This window comes from Nuphar pumila, chromosome 2 (genome assembly GCF_984573655.1).
Source record: "Nuphar pumila chromosome 2, dmNupPumi1.hap1.1, whole genome shotgun sequence".
Lineage (NCBI taxonomy): Eukaryota > Viridiplantae > Streptophyta > Magnoliopsida > Nymphaeales > Nymphaeaceae > Nuphar > Nuphar pumila.
Window position 1 is genome coordinate 22,242,075 of NC_143250.1, and position 19,141 is coordinate 22,261,215.

General features: G+C 44.5%; 1 protein-coding gene across 3 annotated transcripts in view; it reads left to right on the plus strand.

Annotated features, from left to right (window-relative positions):
* The window catches only part of LOC149845013 (mitogen-activated protein kinase kinase kinase YODA-like), a 54,933-nt gene that overhangs the window by 9,495 nt on the left and 26,297 nt on the right, over positions 1–19,141 (plus strand). For all 3 annotated transcript variants that reach the window (XM_089995438.1, XM_089995439.1, XM_089995440.1), the window contains 4 exons: positions 14,393–15,277; positions 15,444–16,193; positions 16,612–16,699; positions 16,859–16,921. In XM_089995438.1, coding sequence (XP_089851564.1) covers positions 14,715–15,277; positions 15,444–16,193; positions 16,612–16,699; positions 16,859–16,921 — 1,464 coding nt within the window. In that variant the 5' untranslated portion in view covers positions 14,393–14,714. The remainder of the gene's footprint in view (positions 1–14,392; positions 15,278–15,443; positions 16,194–16,611; positions 16,700–16,858; positions 16,922–19,141) is intronic.

Sequence of the window (19,141 nt, forward strand, 5' to 3'; positions counted from 1 at the left end):
CCTTTTATTCTGCTTCAGTAGAAGACAACGAGACTTTTTGCTGTTTCTTGCACCTCCAAGCAATTAGCGAATCTCCTAGAAAAACACAAAAGCCAGTAGTTGAGATTCGATCATTTGGGTTTCCTCCCCAGTCAGCATCAGTATAAGCCAGTAAGTCTAAGGAAGAGATTGAGGATAGGAATAGCCCTTTAGTCAAAGTATTTTTGATGTATCGAATGATCCGGAGCACAGTACTCATATGCACAGATGTAGGAGCATGCTGAAATTGACTTGCAGAGTGCACAACATGAGCAATATCCGGCCTGGTGATAGTCAGATAGGTGAGGAAGCCTATGAGTTGCCTGTAGGGCGTAAGATCATCCAGCAGAACTCCATCCTCCAGTCGTAGTTTAGCATTGATAACCTCGGGAGTCTCCACCTTTTTGTCATCTGAAATCCCAGATTTGGAACATATGTCTGCAGCAAGCTTCATCTGTGACAGTATATACCCTCGAGAAGAGTATGCTACTTCTATACCAAGAAAGTACCTGAGAAAACCCAGATCAGACATATCAAAATTATGTTTTAACATATTTTTAACATTAAGAATACCACTTTCATCATTGCCAGTGATGATCATATCATCAACATAAAGCAGAAGGATGATGATACTATTACCTGCACGTTTAACAAAGAGAGCAGTGTCAGTATAACATGAACGAAATCCCAATTTTAACATGATAGCACTAAATCTATCATACCAAGCCTTAAGGGCTTGTTTAAGACCATATAAAGCTTTTAATAACCGAAGAGTTTGACCTTGGTTAACATTAATTCCCGGCGGAGGGTCCATATATACTTCTTCATTCAACTGACCATTAAGAAAGGCATTTTTAACATCTAATTGAAATATAGGCCATTTCTTAGATGATGCTACTGCTATTAGAGTTCTAACACTTGTCATGCGAACCACGGGGGCAAAAGTCTTCTCATAATCGATGCCATATTCTTGTGAATATCCCTTAGCAACTAATCTAGCTTTATAACGTTCTAGGGAACCATCACTTTTTGTTTTGACTTTGTAGACCCATCGACATCCTATAGCTTTTTTATTTGGAGGAAGATGAACTATTTCCCAAGTTTTAGCCTTATTTAAAGCATCTAGTTCAACTTTCATTGCTTCAACCCAATGAGGAATATTTTTTGCTTGATTATAGTGGGAAGGTTCATAGTAAGAATGCAAGACAATTAGACAAACTCTATATTTAGGTGAGAGAGTTTCATATGAGACAAACCTATTTGGTGGAATGGATTCTCTAGAAGAACGCCTAAGAGAGGTTTCTTCTAGGGGTTCATTAAGCCGCAAGAATTTTTCTAAAGCACTAATAGGTTGTGCTTCCTCACGCCGAGTGTATACTTGGAGATTGTCACCATTAGTTGGTGATACATCATTATCACGAGTATTTTCTAAAGATTCCGGATGACTCAAAAGATCATCATTTGAGTCTTCTAAAAGATCATTGATAAACATATAATCAATTTCATTTGGTTTTTCCAAAATTTCAAATCCATTTTCATCTTCTAAAAACGTCACATCTTTGGAAACAAATAATTTATTGTTCTTATAGTCAAAGCATCTATAGCCCTTTTGATTTTCACCATATCCTAAAAATACGCATTCTATTGCTTTAGGTGACAATTTATCTCTTTTATGCAAAAGAACAAAGCATTTACACCCGAAAATACGAAGACGATTGTAGTCGGGTGTCATATTGAAAAGTTTTTCATAAGGAGAGATATTATTCAATTTTGAAGATGGCATCCTATTGATTAAATAGGTGGAGGTCAACACGGCTTCGGCTCAAAAATTTTTAGGAATATTTTTAGAAATGAGTAAGGATCTAGTGGTTTCTAAAATATGTCTATGTTTTCTCTCCGTTAGACCGTTTTGTTGAGGAGTCCTTGGGCAAGTTTTTTGATGACAAATGCCATGTTGTTTTAGATATGATTGAAAATCATTTGATAAGTACTCTCCACCCGAATCGGATCTAAGAATGGATATTTGACTTTGAAATTGATTTTGAACTTTTGCATGAAATTCTTTGAAGAAGTTAAAAACTTCCGATTTAGCATTAAGAAAATAAATCCATACGTATCTAGTATAATCATCAATAAACGTAACATAATACGAATAACCACCTTTGGATAAAACCGGAGATGGCCCCCATACATCGGAATGCACCAATTCAAAAGGTCTTGTTGTCACAAAAGTTCTAATAGGAAAAGAAGTAGACTTCATTTTTCCAAAAATGCAATCTTTGCAATTGATATCTTTTTCTTTACAAAACTTGTTTCCAAAAGGAAAAAGATACATTTTAGAGTAACTTGGATGTCCAAGTCTTTTATGCCAAGTTTCAATATTTTTGTCTTGGACATAAGTACAAAATGAGGTATTTGGAAGTGTTAAGTTATCCATAAAATAAAGGTCTCCCTTCCTATGGCCTTGCCCAATCCGCTTCCCGGACCGGAGATCCTGCACAAAGCACCCTTGGGATGAGAAAGATATTTCACATCCATGGTCGGCTATTTGAGAAACGGAAAAGAGGTTAAGATTTAATTTAGGAACTATTCTAACTTTTGGAACAAGAAAATTTTGAATATTTTTAGAATCAAGAGTTCCAATACCATTTATTTTGAGAAAAGTTCCATCGGCCGTAGAGACACAAGATAATTTTGAATTGGCGTGCACATTGGTTAATGCATTTTCACGAGGAGTCATGTGAAAAGAGGCTCCGGAATCTAAAATCCAAGAGTACGTACCGGGAGGTGATGATGAGGCAATGGCGACACCGGAGGTGGAAGAAGTGACCTTTAAAATTTGTTGAAGAGCCAAGGAGATTTGTCCAAGAGTATCTTTGAGATCCCCGTTCTTGCCGTCATCTTCTTTGGTGGTGGATTCTTCAACGGAAGCCACCTTTGGCTTGAATGCCCCATTTAGCTTTGGGCAAACATGTTTAATATGTCCCGGCTCATAACAATGGTGACATATAATCATTTTTCTTCCACCACTCCCTTGCTTACCAAAATGAGGTGGTTTGTATGTTTTAACATGATTGCCGGGTTTAGATACGGCAAGAACTTCCTCTATGCTTTTACCCATGCTATGCCTAGTTTCTTCTTAAGTAATCTCGGCAATAGCCTCTTCTAAGGGAGGAAACGTGGATCTATGGAGAAGTGAGGATCTCACTTGTTCAAATTCGGGACGAAGCCCAAATAAAAATTGAAACAATCTATCTTGTTCCATTTGTTTTTGTCTTAGAACCACATCCTCCATAGATACCCATTTAGGCTCTAAAAGAGCCAATTCATCCCACAAAGGATTTAGAGCACTATAGTAATCTTGTATGCTCATGTCACCTTGTTTTGTGGTTCTTACTTTTTCTTGCAAGAAATAAGCTCTTGCAAGATCCTTTTGGGTAAACATACCCTTCATAAAAAACCAAGCTTCATTTGCCCAGCGGAATTTTGCAATATTTGCACATACCTTGAGTTCGACATTATTCATAAACCATGCTAGGATTTTTGCATGGTTGCTCTCCAAATCTTCCATTTGATGATTATAATCTTCAATGGCCTTGAGACGAGCATCGCCTTCAAGTGCTTTCTCTTGATCTCCTTCCATCTTTGTGAGCTTAAGTTGGGGTTCCGGAACGGTTCCCATTACATAACCCCAAAGCTTCTTGCCTTTGAGATTATTCTCCATTGCGGATGCCCACATCATGTAATTTTTTCCATTGAGTTTGAATGATAGATCGATCTTGACTTCCATTGCTACGCAATGAAGATGTGAGAAAGAAAGGAAGTAGAGAGAGACAAGATTTTACCTTTAGAAGATCGTATGGCTCTGATACCATGTAATGAAATAAGCGGAAGAAGCCAAGAATGCTAAAGCATTCACTATGTCCCACACGGACAAGTGCAACAAGCACAAGAGAGGAAATCCACTAAGGGATATACAAAGGGCCTTATAAAAAGGCTACACACATGAAAAATAATATCACTATTATTGAAGAGGAGCTCTCAAGAGCAATACCACATACATGGGGGGTTCCCCCTATTTATAAGAAAATGAGACCAAAGGGGCTCCCAATAGAGTCGTTGGGAGCCCCCAACGGTCACATATGTGACCGTTGGGGGCCCCAACGACTCCATTATGGGCCCCCTTTTCGGTATCCAAAAAATACATATTAAAAAATAAAAAGAAAAATAAAAAGAAAAATAAAAAACAGTAAAATAAGAGAAACAAAATAAGTACCCCTATGGGGTACTTTGTGAAATGACCATAATACCCCTATCGGGTATTATGGTATTATTACATATGTTTTAACACATTATGCATGTGATTTTCTCGAATCACGTCCGCTATCGAGGTATCTACATGCCTCGCATGACTCGACACCGGCCTCGATAGACGGGATACGAGTTTCTCAACAGGACATCCGCTAAGAAGTTCGCTCGAACCCTTAAATCGGGATCACCCGAGATATGCCAAAAAGGCGACCAGAACCAGCCAGTCACATCCTTCCAAATGCTTCGATTTGGAGCAGTCTTTGATGCTTTTGCACAGTTCCCTGAAACCTCAAGTCGACTCTGCAGGACTACACGCACGAAGAGCCAGGATCCTTGCGAGGTATCCCTCTCCTTAGACGAGGATGTGCCGCTCACTCCCGATTGAACTCTTGTCGCAAGAGGGAGAGGGTAAATACCCCTTGCATCCTCCACGAGGATGCCTTTAAGGCATACGTAAAGCGCAAGAACCTGCACGCCATCTGCAATAGCAAGGCAATACCAACACATATGCAAAGGCAAGAGCCTAGGCGCAAAGCGCGACGGCAAAGTAAAGGCGGTAAGCAGAAGTGCAACGCAAACCCCCGACACAACGCGCAACGGCAATGTAATGACGGTAAGCAGGAGTGCAACGCAGAACCTTTGCACGATGCGCAACGGCAAAGTAAAGGAACTGTAAACAGGAGTGCAACACAAAACCTGTGCGCGATGCGCAACGACAAAGTAAAGGACAAGGATCGCGAAACCGCGTCCTTGAGTTAAATGCGTACTCGTATATATATATATATATATATATATATATTTCTCTCTCTCTATATATATTTATTTAATGGTCTCTTTTTAGTTAATTGAACTTAATTCAATCGTCCAAGTCTTCTGTGCAATCTTCCCCTACCTTTGAGAGTTGCAAGCTTGCTGTCATCCGCGGATGTACGCGATTGGCGGCTCGGATCGCGGAGCGCGAGCGGGATCCGTCGTACGAGCTGCAAAAGTAGCGATCTTGACAAGCAATACCAAAATAGGAAGTCAGGGGCACTGACGTCGTCCTGACGTAAGGGAAGCAGAAGCAGGGGCATCGTGCACATGCACACCTGCTATAAGCGCAAAGAGTAGGGGCAAGGCCACGAGCCCCTGCTGACATGCTGTCAGCAAACAACGGGGAGGCAGGGTTGCGCCCCTGCCTTATGAAGGCACGAGGAATGGCGAGGCGTCGCCCTGCTTGCCAGAAGAGCAAAGAAGTGAGGCCCTTCCCTGCAAGCCACTAAGGGGGAAGCAAGAGGTCGCACCTTGCCTTTCAACAACGAACGGAGGCCCGCCTGATGCCAGGGAAAAGCGAGGTGAGGAGGCTTGACCCGGCCTGCCGAAAAATAGCGAAGGCAGGGGCGATGCCCCTGCCTAACGAGAAGAGAGGCACAGGGAGGGCTCGACCCCCTCCCCTACCGCAACTAAGAGCAGGGAGGGGGCTCAACCCCTCCCCTGCCGTAACAAGAATCAGGGAGGGGCTCAACCCCCTCTCTTGTCAAAACAAAGAGCAGGGAGGGGGCTCAGCCCCTCCCCTACCGTATCACGAAGCAGGGAGGGGGCTCAACCCCTCCCCTACCGAACGAAAGGGCAGGGAGGGGGCTTAGCCCCTCCATTGCCATAACAGAGAGCAAGGAGGGGGCTCAGCCCCTCCCCTGCCTAATAGGGAGCAGAGAGGAGGGGGCCGAGCCCTTCCTCTGCCGTAACAAGAGGCAGGTTGGAGGGGCTCGGCCCCTCCCCTGCCGTGACAGAGGGGACAGAGAGGAGGGGGCCGAGCCCCTCCTCTGCCGTAACAGGAGGCAGGGAGGAGGGCTCGGCCCCTCCCCTGCCTTGACAGAGGGCACAGAGAGGAGGGGGCCGAGCCCCTCCTCTGCCGTAACAGGAGGCAGGGAGGAGGGGCTCGGCCGCTCCCCTGCCTTGACAGAGGGCACAGAGAGGAGGGGGCGAGCCCCTCCTCTGCCGAAACAGGAGCAGGGAGGTGGTTCGACCCTCCCCTCCCTGCGTAACGAAGAAACGAGGGGGAAAGAGGGAGAGAGAGAAAGGTGAACGAAAGAGGGGGAGCAAAGGAGGAGGCGCGTACCTGGTGGTCGTCGCCGGCGGCGGCGGCAGCATCGGAGGGGGGGTCGCAGCAGGGAGAGGAGCGACTGTCGCCGACGAGGGGGGATCCGACAATGCTGTCGCCGGTGGCTGTGCCTGCCGACGATGGCAGTCGAGGCAACTGACGAAAAGGAGAGAGAGACGAGAGCAGAAGGGGTGGAAGGGGGCTTCGAGAACCTCCCCTCCCCTTCGGCCTCGTCTTTTACAAGTAGAAGAGAGGCGGTGCCTCAGTTGGGTCCGGGTCGGGTCCGGATCCGACCCGAATCCAAGTCATATAAAAAATCTTTTTTTTTTTCGGTTTTTACACGGATGCCGTCACACGTGGATCTGGATCTTGGAGTAGAGGTGGCCCAAGATCCAAAGTCAAGTGGCAGGTTCGCAAGGCAGGCATTGGATGCCCTGCACGCACGCACGTACCCATGACACGCACGGGCGTTACGCGCTTGCGTATCACGTGCTGCATTGCGCATTTGATGCAATGGGCACACACTCGCGCGTCATATGTGGGCGTGTGCAAATGGGTTGTGCGTCACACACAACGATTGTGCGCTTGTGCGTTGCGCACCATACGTGGATGCATGCCCCGACGCCCGCACGTTGCGAGTATTGCGCACCCGCATAGCACGTAGCGTGCTTTGCACGAGATGCGGACCACAACGGGCACACGTCTCGCCTGTTGCGCGCGACGTGCGGATGTGCCCTTTAACGCACGCTTGACATACCACAAGCAGAAGCATGCCGCAACGGGCACGCGTTCTGTAGGCCTCATGCGCGCTCATGGAACGATTTTAAGGGGAATTGCAAGGGCAGTTCAAAGGACCTAGGGAGGGCAGGTCGTGGGGTTCTTTTCTGTATGGTGAGAGGTATCTCCAGAGAGGAAAATATATAAGGATCTGGAAAGATCCTTGATGTAATTTGATTCCAGTGAGAATAAAAAAAGAAGAGAGCTTGACCCGAATCCATTGATGTGTGAGTGTGAATGAGAGAGAGGTTGACTAGTGTGGGGGACCACTAGACTACATATGATGAATAAAAAAATCCTGTGACAGTTGGTATTAGAGCAGAGATTCATGGCGGGTAGAACTCTGACGGAATGGGTGACACATCTAGAGGAGCGGATCAGGGCCTTCAAAGCACGAATTCTGGCTTTCGAAGAGTGTTTGGGTGATATGGAGTGACGTCTCCCGACAACGATAGGACTCATTAGCGCTCCCCAGGTAAAGACAACGAAGATCCTCACCGACATAGCCTCACTTTCCAAACATTTTCAGGATGTGACAAAGGGTCTTGGTGATGATATCTGAAGAGAGCACTTTTCGATACACCCTCACCCTCAGAGTCAGGACGCATGAAGGTTACAAACCCAAACAGTTCACTGTCACACATAACACCAAGGAACTATAAAACTTCTTGTGGGATGTAGACCACTATTTCAAGGCAGTTCACACCCCTGAGGCAGAGAAGGTCACCCTCACCAGCATGTACCTGACGAGCTATGGCAAGCTATGGTGGCATACCCAGACGACGGACGAGAGAACTCACCCAAGATCCAGACTTGGGACACCCTCATGCGGGAGATAGAGTAATTTCTCCCCAGCAACACGATGTGGGTGGTGCGAGATGTTCTGCGAAAGCTAAAGCACATGGGCACTGTGAGGGAGTATGTCAAGCAATTCTCCTATCTCATGCTCATTATCAAGAACATGTCCGAGGAGGACAAGCACTGCAACTTTACCCCGAGCATGCAAAACTGGGCTCAGGCGACAGAAGGTCAAAGACTCGCCAGTGGCCATGGCGGTGAGTCCTGCCCTCGTAGACTTTAAGTCTATGGCCCCTGAGAAGGGTGGCAAAAGCAAAGGTAAGGAGAAGCCCAAGAAGACTGGGCGAGTTGATGGCCAAAAGAAGAAAAAGGTGGAAGGATCCTCGTCCATTAAACAACCCGTGAAGTCAACTGATGACTTAGGTTGTTTTAGGGGCCGCACCAGGCCCGAAACTGCCCAAAGAGGGAGCGTCTCAACGACTTAGGTGGCCGAAGAAGACGACTCATCCCCAGAACGAGACACACCCCAAGTGAACCCGCTTCGATTTTTCAACACGCTTCGAGTTGGGAAAGAGCTTCAGCGGGGTGGTCTCATCTCATTTATGTGGATGCATGCTTTAACGAGAATGGAGTGCGAACATTGGTGGATTCTGGTGCCACTCACAATTTCTTGTCCGAGAAGGGGGCGACCAAGCTGGGGTTGGCCTTATCCAAGGGACCTAGCCGCATCAAGGCGGTAAACTCCGAAGGCCCATCTCGAGGATGGTGAAAAGAGTTAGGCTCCAAGTCAGCACTTGGAAAGGTGCGTGTGACTTTGTGGCGATGCCCCTAGATGATTTCCAAGTCATATTGGGCTTGGATTTCCTGGTGGTTTCAAGGGCAAGACTCATCCCTTACCTCCAGGGGTTATTTCTCGTGGGCGAGAACGAAAAGGGGGCAGGAAGTCTACTCTTGGTGTTCAAGCTCAAGGATGGGGTACAAAAAGGTCGGGACACTTACTTGACCACTCTGATCGGAGAAAATGTACCACCATCCCAGGAGGGGCCACTACGCGAAATGGCGGATCTGCTGAAGGAATTTCACTATGTCATGCCCAACGAGCTACCTCGGAGATGCCCAACGAGTTGATGCCTGGGGTTAAACCCTCGGTGTTCCCCCCATACTAGTTGTCCTCGTTTCACCTGGAGGAACTATAGAGCCAACTGATGGAGTTGATCGATGCTGGCTAGTTGCGTCCATCCAAGGTATCGTATGGGGTGCCCATCCTTTAAAAAAAAAATGACGGCTCGTTATGCATGTGTGTAGACTATCAGGCCTGTCTGTAGACTATCGGGCCTTGAATACGGTTATGGTGAAGAACAAGTACCCCATTCCCAATGTGGAGGAGCTATTCGATCGGTTGGGGAAAGCACGATTCTTCTCCAAAATGGATATGCGCTCAGGATATTGGCAAGTTTGCATAGCCTAAGCGAACGAGCTGAAAACTGCTTGTGTCACGCAGTACACTTTGAGTTTTTGGTAATGCTCTTTAGGCTCACAAATGCACTAGCCACATTTTGTACCCTAATGACTAATGTCTTCTGGGAACTCCTCGATCGCTTTGTTGTGGTGTATCTCGATGACATTGTGGTATATAGTTGAACCCTTCCTAAGCACATGGATCACGTAAGGCTCGTGTTTGGTAAGCTCATGGAGAACGAGATTTACTTAAAGCTCAAAAAATGTTCCTTCAGAAGATAGGAGATTAACTTCCTCAAACACATTATCGGAAAGGGAACTGTGCATATTGATTCGCATAAGGTTCACACCATTTTGGAATGGCTAGAACCAAGGACACCTACCCAACTTCACTTTTTCCTTGGCCTGACCAATTACTACAAAAAGTTCATTAATAACTATTCCAATAAGGTGGTGGCCCCGATCGACTTGTTGAAGAAGGGAAGGACGTGTGGCTGGTCCGAGGCTTGCCAACATGCCTTTGATCGACTCAAGAAGGCTATGTCCTCAGAGCAAATGTTGAGGCTCCCCGACTTTGGGTGGCCATTCGAGGTCTAGATAGGTGCTTCAAACCTGACCATCAGAGGTGTGCTCGTGCAGGACGAACACCCGATGGCGTTCGAGAGCAAGAAGCTCAGTGACTTGGAGAGACATTACTCCGTGCACGAGAAGGAGATGACATCAGTGGTTCATTGCCTTCGAGTATGGTGACACTATCTCCTCGGCCAACCTTTCATGGCCCTCACAGATATCGTGGCGACAAGTTGTTTCGCCACACATAAGAAACTGACGCCTAAGTAGGCGAGATGGCAAGAGTTCTTGGCGAAGTATGACTATACCTTCCGCTTCAAACCAGGCAAGGCCAATGTAGTAGCTGATGCCCTTAGCTGCAAAACTGAGCCTGGAATGCAGGAAGAGCTCGAGAGTAGCGTAGTGCCGACCGTGCTTGTGACTCAGGTCAGGGGTGACGTACTACAACAAATACGGGAAGAGACCTCACGCGATCCGGCCACGGTGAGATTGGCCAAAGAGGTGGCCGATGGAACGGTTCGATGATTCTGGCTAGAGGACGGGGTCCTCTACGCTAAGTGCAGGCGGCCCTACATGCCAAGCACAACTGGGCTATGACGGTTGTTGCTGAAGGAGAACCACAATGTGCTATGGGCGGGGCACCCGGGCCATGAGAGAACCTTGGCCCTGTTGTCCGCCAGCTTCTACTGGCGTCACATGGAGTTAGATGTAGAGGCATATGTACAAACATGTCTTGTCTGTCAACAAGACAACACAAAGAGGAAGGCGACAGGAGAGTTAGAACCACTAACCATTCCTTCTAGACTATGGGAAAGCCTTTCCATAAATTTCATTACGGGCTTACCGAAGGTAGATGGTTACACCTCAATCCTGGTCGTGGTCGGCAAATTTTTGAAATATGCCACCTTCGTTCCTATCCCCAAAGAGTGCACAAGAGAGACCACTGAGCAACTCTTCCTTCACCACGTGGTCAAGCAGTAGGGTATCCCACTGGACATTGTGAGCGATCGGGATGCATGATTCACATGGAGGTTCTAGGTGGTGTTGTTCGGGATGTTGGGAACTCAACTCAACTTCTCGACTAGCAACCGCCCCAAGACAGATGGACCAACTTAGCACATCAATGCTCTGTTAGAGGAGTACTTGCGACACTACGTGTTGGCCAACCAACGTAACTGGGTGGAGTTGTTGGATGTGGCACAATTCAGCTACAACCTTCAGCAGAGCTCCTCGATGAGTCAGAGTCCATTTAAGGTGGCGACGGGACGACAACCATTGACACCGCTAGAAGTGGCCAAGCAAAAGAGCCCGGGTCGTTGTCTCGTGACCTATTGATAGGAGGAGGCATGTGATTGCTTGGCCAAGGCAGTGCAAAACATGAAGAAGTGGGTTGACGAGCACCGACGACTCCTAGAATTTCAGGTGGGTGAACGAGTCTTGCTCAAACTCACCCCTCAACTTTGGAAGAAGGTTAGTCAAAAGACGACACACATGGGGCTCATTACGAGTAGGGATGGCAGTGAATCGGGGGAAAACGGGGCTCCGCCCCTCCTTGCCCTGTTTGGACCGGGGATGGAGGACATGAAACAGGGATGGAGGCGGGGATGAAGGTTAAAATCAAAACCCGTGCGTGGATGGAGGCGGGGATGGACTTACGCTTTCTCCCATCCCGTCTCGCTCTTTCTCCGATCATCGTTAGTAAAATAACTAAAATACCTTTAGGGATGGCAATGGACCTGGGAGAAATGGGGCCCGCCCCGTCTCGCCTCGTTTGGACCGGGGATGGAGGACATGAAATAAGGATGAAGGCGGGGACGAAGGTTAAAATCGAAACCCGTGCGGGGATGGAGGGCAGAATTTTGAGACGAGGTAGGGGTGGAGACCTTGTCCCCTGCCTTCGCCCTGGTCCATTGCCATCCCTAATTTCGAGGTACGATGACCCCTTTACCATCACCAAAAGGGTGAAAAAATTAGCCTACTAGTTGGACTTGCCTAATCGACTCAAGCTGCACCCCGTATTCCATGTGAATTTCCTAAGAAGGTACCACGAGCATACAGGGAACCCCTCACAAGTAGTTCCTAAGAGGGTGTCACCTACAGGGTGAGCCCATTTTGATAAGGTGTTCGAGGCCATCCTCGATCGACGAGAGGGAGGGGCAATACGCTCGGAATCAATGAGTCTACTTCTTGGGAAAGTGGAAGGCAGCAACTCCGGAGGAGGCTACTTGGGAGAAGGACTCGACACAGACCTCATCCAGAGATACCTCGATAATCCGACGAGGATGTCATACTCTTACGGTGGGGGGGAATTGTCACCCCACAACTAGGTGAGTTCTGGCCGGGCTCACCTAGGGTCCAACAGAAGGGTGCACACACAGATCCACTAGGGCGCAACTGGGGAGACAGTGGGTCAGATGCATCCACATGCAGATCCGGATCCTGGAGCAAAGGTGGCTCAAGATCCAAAGTCAAGTGGTAGGTTTGCATGACAAGCATTGGATGCCCTGCATGCACGCACACACAATGCACACATGCATTATGCACATGCGTGGCACGTCGTGCGAGCTTCTTGCATGTGTACGTATCGCATGTTGCATTGCGCATTTGGCGCAACAGGCGCACAAATACACATCATATGCGAGTGTGCACAAATAGGTTGTGCATCGCACACAACAATAGTGCGCCCACACATTGCGCACGGGAGTTACACGCCATACGCAGACACACACCGTGTTGCGCGGGACATGCACCACAACTAGCTCACGTCTCGCCCATTGCGCGTGTGATGTGCAGGCACACCCCGCAATGCGTGCTTGGCATGCCACTGGCAGACGCGCTTCGCAACGGGCGCGTTTTGAGGGCCTCGTGTGCCCATGGTGCGATTTTGAGGGGAACTGCAGGGGCAGTTCAGAGGACCTGGGGAGGGCAGGTCGTGGGGTTCTTTTCTCTATGAGGAGAGGTCTTTCCAGAGGGGAAAAATATATTAGGCTTTGGAAAGATGCTTGATGTAATTTGATTCCAGTGAGAGAATAAAAAAAGAAGAGAGCTTGACCCCGAATCCATTGGTGTGTTCATAGGGCGATTCCAAACAAAATAAAAAATCATCCTGTGACAGCTGCCATATTGGGCAATTCATAAAAGGGTAACTGCTTAAAAGACCAGAATACCCTCTTTTAATATTAAAGCTTTTTTGCTTTGAGAACTGCTTTTCTTGGGCAGTTCAAAAAAGGGTAATTTGTTAAAATACCAGAGTGCTCTTTTAAGATTATGATTTTTGCTTCTGTCCAAGCAAATGGATCATGTTAAGGATACATGTTGACTGTATTGGACATGGTCAACGTGTCATAATGTTAACCGATTTGTATCATGTGTCCGAGTGTGTCATTAAAGACAGAGATCAAATTCCCGTGTCCTTGTGACAGTTTTTATATCTTTGGTATGAATAATATATTGGTTTTTTATATCTTTGGTATGGATAATATATTGGTTAATACTCAATCACCTATTCGAGCTTAAATGTTTTCAGTTTCAACTTATGCTAAGTGTGTGACATGTGAGGTGACATTCTTAAGCTGATAATTGAGTTCTGTACAAGGCCCCCTCCTTTTTTTTCTTCTGGGATGAGCAAGCTAGGGGATAACTCCCCATAGGGTTCTAACCCAAGATTACTGTTTATGATAGTGTGTCCTAACCATATCATATAATGAGGATGTTGCTAGGCATCAATAATTGTGTGCTAAACCGTATCCTATAATGAGGATGTTGCTAGCAATCAATAATTAACAGTCATTCAAGCATTCTAGAGTAACCAACCTGTGATTAAAGTTTAAACACTCGGTGGCTAGCCTGTTATTTTCATTGTTTTCACTCAATGGCATTCTTGCAATTGGAATTCCACTGGTTTATATTTGTTCTTCTTCTTGGCTTAGTTGCTTTTAGATACTGCAGGTTGCCATTTAGGCACTTATCTTTAAATTTGCAATTAAGATTCTAAGAAGATAAAACCGTTCAAGTTCAACTAAATGCAAATATGCAATTACAATCAGTGTTTCTAGAGTTCTTAGTTTTGTTAAGATCGCCGCCAAGGATATATTTAATTAGACTTAGGGAATCAATTGCTTGTAATGATACAGTTTTAGCAAACAAATGTTGCTGATGAAGTTAATATTATAGAAATATTATTTTTTCTGTTTGAATTTTGAACCTTTGACAACAGAAAGGAGTCGGGACTATATGTATGTTTTAGTATTGATGTAGGGAGACGAATCATTGATGCTTTGTTTTGGATAATGGTTATTTAATTTGTTTACTGTTTTTCATGTATTCTATATAGATGGGTATCTTAATGCCAAGATGCGTAATTCACTGATGAATGTGCAGATTATCCTCCCAGGATTCCTACTACACTGAGCTGCAGGTATTTGGTCGTTGAAGGATGGTATATTTTCAGTAGGTGAAGCTAGAAGCATCCATATATGTGAGAAGATATTATTGGGTCTTTTCATCTATTGTTGGCCCAAAGCTTTATAATATTCAGAACTCCTCACCATATGGGAATTCAATTTTTTTTATTACTTTTATGACAGTGTGATGCTTTTATTTATAAGGAAACGGGGGGCCTCTATAACCTGTTGTAACTAGTATTGAGTCAAACTTCAAAGAAACCTGTTTGAGATTTGTTGCAAGCTATACAATTTTCAGTATGCCTTCATGGTGGGGTAAATCTTCCTCCAAGGAAGCAAAGAAGAAGACAGGCAAGGACAACATATTTGAGAATTTCCACTTCCGAAAACTGAATATCTTATCTGATGAAAAAAGCAGTTTCCGATCTAAAGGAGGTTCTAGAAGACGTAGCAATGGCACAATTTCAGAAAAGGGTTCTGGCTCCCAAGCAGTGTCTAGGTCGCCATCACCATCTAACCAAGTTTCTCGTTGTCAAGGTTTTGCTGAGAGGCCGCATGCTCAACCTCTACCACTTCCAGGTGCAAAATCTCCATATGCAGGCCTCAGAAAGCCAGGAGTTAGTGAATACCAACCAAAATCAAGCAAGAATTGGAAGCAGTCATCCTTTCTTCCTCTTCCAGCTTCTGACAGGACGCTAAGCCGGTCTGATGCTGATGGAGGTTTAGGGACCGCCTCTGTTTCCAGTGACTGTTCGATTGATAGTGATGATCAAGCTGAAGCACGCTATCCCATTCGATGTGGTCAACTTAGTCCGAGGGGAAATGAATATTCCAACAAAAGTGTTGCTAGCAGCCCTTCCAGGTAGCTTGCGATTATCTGTATTTTTCATATTTCTGACAAGTGATATTATACTGAGGTTCATTTGCATTTTGCTGCCTTCTAATACTTCTGTTCAACTGCATCTCATTTTTGCAACTTTCAAGTGGACTAATATTTTTTTTTTTCAAATCTTCTTCTTTGGCTGAAGTGTGATACATCCAGGTCATTCTCCTATTCTCAGCCGAAAGAATTCGAGAGAGACACTGAAACCAGCAATTTTACCACACAGCAACCATGTTCCTTATTGTTCAAAGAGGCGGGGACCCTTAAGCACTATTGAGCACCCACCAAGCTTACAGATTCCTCAGTATCATGCTTTTGGAAATGCTCCTGATAGTTCGATGTCAAGTCCTTCCAGAAGTCCATTACAAATTATTGGTTCTGAGCAACAAAATGGTGGCTTTTGGCCAGCCAAAGCATACACTGAGGTTGCTCCCTTTGGATCAGGCCATTGCTCCAGTCCTGGTTCGGGTCACAATTCTGGACATAATTCCATTGGTGTAGATATGTCTGGACAACTACTCTGGCAACACAGTAGAGGTAGTCCGGAGTATTCTCCAATACCTAGCCCTAGAATGACAAGCCCTGGACCGAGCTCTAGAATACATAGTGGTGCTGTCACACCATTGCATCCACGTGTTGGAGGCGGAGGGCCAGAATCACCACCAAGCTGGCAAGAAGAAGGGAAACAACAACAATATCACAAGTTACCTCTGCCTCCATTGGTAATACCCAATACTAATCCCTTTTGTTCATCAAACACAGCGGTGACCAACTCATCCTCAGTCCCAAGAAGCCCTGGTAGAGCAGAGAATCCCCCGAGTCCTGGTTCCCGCTGGAAAAAAGGAAAGCTTTTGGGCCGGGGCACATTTGGCCATGTTTATCTTGGGTTCAGCAAGTAAGTGTAATCTTACAGGAATCATTATTAAGCTTGCTGATGCATTGTCACTTAATAGGCTTTTCGGTCTGGTACTGTAATTTCTGTCTGGGTTTTAAATGTTTGAGGTATCAATTATGCTATACTATAGTTCTCCCATGTGTGAAACTCTTGAAAAACTCTTGTAGTTTTTCCGTCATCTTAGATTCATTCGCTCATGATCATGTGGTAAGGAATTCGTGAATTTAACTTATTTGCTCTACAGCTGAATATCTTCTGATATGCATTCTTAAATTATATTATTCATGGTTTCAATGTTGATTTGCATTGCAATTAGATATCTTCTGGTATTACACATTCATTCTTTATATTCTTTTCTTGTTTTATTTTATACCCGTCCTGAACTTCTGTGCTCCTTTTTCCTCTCTCTATTCTGCAGTGAGAGTGGTGACATGTGTGCAATGAAAGAGGTCACATTGTTTGCTGATGATGCAAAATCAAAAGAATGTGCAAAACAATTGGGACAGGCAAGTCTGTTTTTTTTTGTATCTGCAACATATTTTGCTGTCTTGTTGGTTTGTATTTGTTGATGATTGCTGTGTAAATCTTGCAGTCAATTATTTTAATAACCCTTGATTGTCCAGTCAGAATTTTGTGAATTTCTAATATTGCATTTACTTAAGCAGGAAATTGCTCTCCTCAGTCGCTTGCGGCATCAAAACATAGTGCAGTACTATGGATCTGAAATAGTAAGCCTCATTCTTCTTATATGATATTTATCACTCTTTCCTGTAAGTTCATTTTTTGTAGCTTTAGAACCTTTTTTTTAATCTCTTTTGACTATTTGATAACCTAATACTTTATGCTGGTGTTATGTAATTTTCTGAAACTTGTACAACTGATACTTCTGCATGAAGCATAGTCACAAATATCAGCGATGTTTTGTGTTCATCACAAGCAAAATTATGTTGAATTCATTGAGCGAAAAGGCTATTTGAATATGATAAATTAAAATTTTTGTCAAAATTGTATTTGTTGCAATTTTATTGCATTTTTTTGCAAAAGTGTTGGAACAACTTAACTTTTAAGGGCATATTTGTCATGCAGGTCTATTTTAGAAATACAATTTTTTAGTTATGATACAGATTAAATGCGCTATCCAGTATCCAGTACACACGTTAGGATAAATGTCATATGAAGGGAGAGGGAGGCCATTGTTTTTTTCTTTTTCCCTCCTATAGTTGGCAGGGGCTCCCACCTTCTCCCCTTTGATATTGGCTTATTCCATAGGCACTCAGTATGGGGCTCTCTCTCTCATCTTAACATATTATCTAGTTAGAAAACTTAGAATCAAACTTTCCTAGTGTTCTAAAGGAATAATTGGAGTGTGCACCTATTCTCTTTATGATATTTCTATAATAATTCATTGGGCTGTATATTTGTTTCAATCTCTACCTAGAAGGCAAATCCTTTTTGTGGCCCATGCGACTATGCATTCAATCCAGTTTGCTGCCCTATCAAAGACCTTGTGCTCTCTTTCTTCTTTAATTGTATCTGTTAGCTATCAGTATGCTTTTTGAAGACATTCTACAAAATTGTTATGGTTCAACTGTTCAAGACTATGGTCCCTATAGCTTCCTTCCAGAATGTGGTCTTGTCCCTTTGTCATTTTCTCTCTTTGTTATTTCTTTTTGCTGTGGATTCTTTATTGCCATTCATGGAATTTGATGGGATGACTACACCAATCTGTTTTTGTTTGTTCCCTAGTTTCTTTGCTCTCATTAATTTTCATTTTGCTGTTTTGTTCTTTATGTCTTGGGACTTCTTTTCTTTTTGAATTATATCAATAGGATGTTTTATCTAATAACTGGTTTGAGAAAGTGATGGAGAAAGTTGCAATCGTAACAACCAACATTACATATGTTGAACTAATTAAAACTTGATGTGCTGGCAAGAAAAGACTAGGGAACTGAAAAATATTGGGGGCATGACCACTAAGTATTTAAAGGGAACAGATGGGAAATGATCAGTCAAAGCTAGTCATTAAGGACTATCAACAGGATGGAGAAGAGAGCCAGCCTGGGCTAAACATGTTATTTACTCAGTTTTGGTGAGCCGGATGTGAATCCAATCTGATGAGCCTATATCTAGTTCAGACTGGTAAGGTCTGATCAGCTTTGAATGTAAGGAGTCATGGCAAGTTTAATCCAGACTCAAATTGGTTAAGAAACTATTTTGAAAAAATCAAGATAAAAGCATGTGCACATTTTGGTTGGACCTTGGTCATGTTGGTTCCTATTGGACCTGAGTTCCAGTGGGGCCCAGACAGGGATGTCTTGTGAATTTGTTGCATTTCATCTTTGACAAAATGTACAAATGACAAACAAACAATGATCACGTGGTGTAAGTTCCAGTGGGGCCTGACCTGGATGACTTGTCATTTGTATTTACTTCATGGATCTTTTGGTGCATTATATCCTTTGCTACTATGCTGAACATAAGAAACTATGGAATGGTAATATTGACATATCATGGATATCATGTGATATGTCATGGGGTCTAGCATTATGTTATATGTCTTGAAGTTTATATCCTACAGTAATGTTAGATAATCCACCGAGTTAGTAAAATAGATACCATTTGACTGGAAACCACTGACTCAGTGTTAATAAAATAACATTCAATGGGGTCAAATAAGATGGTTTAACTGGTCCCCCCCCCCCCCCCCTCTCTCTCTCATACACACTGTCACATAGGTGCGGGTACGGATGTGGGTGCAGATACTGGTGCAGGTGAGGCGATGCGGCACTTAAAAAAAACTTGTATGCGGGGAGGGTATATATATATAAATTTTTTAACAGTTTTAAGTTAACACTAATGAAATAAAAACAATTATCGTATCATCAGTTCATCATGCATAGATTCATGCAATAAATCAAATTAACAATCTACAATTGCTATTCCTCATC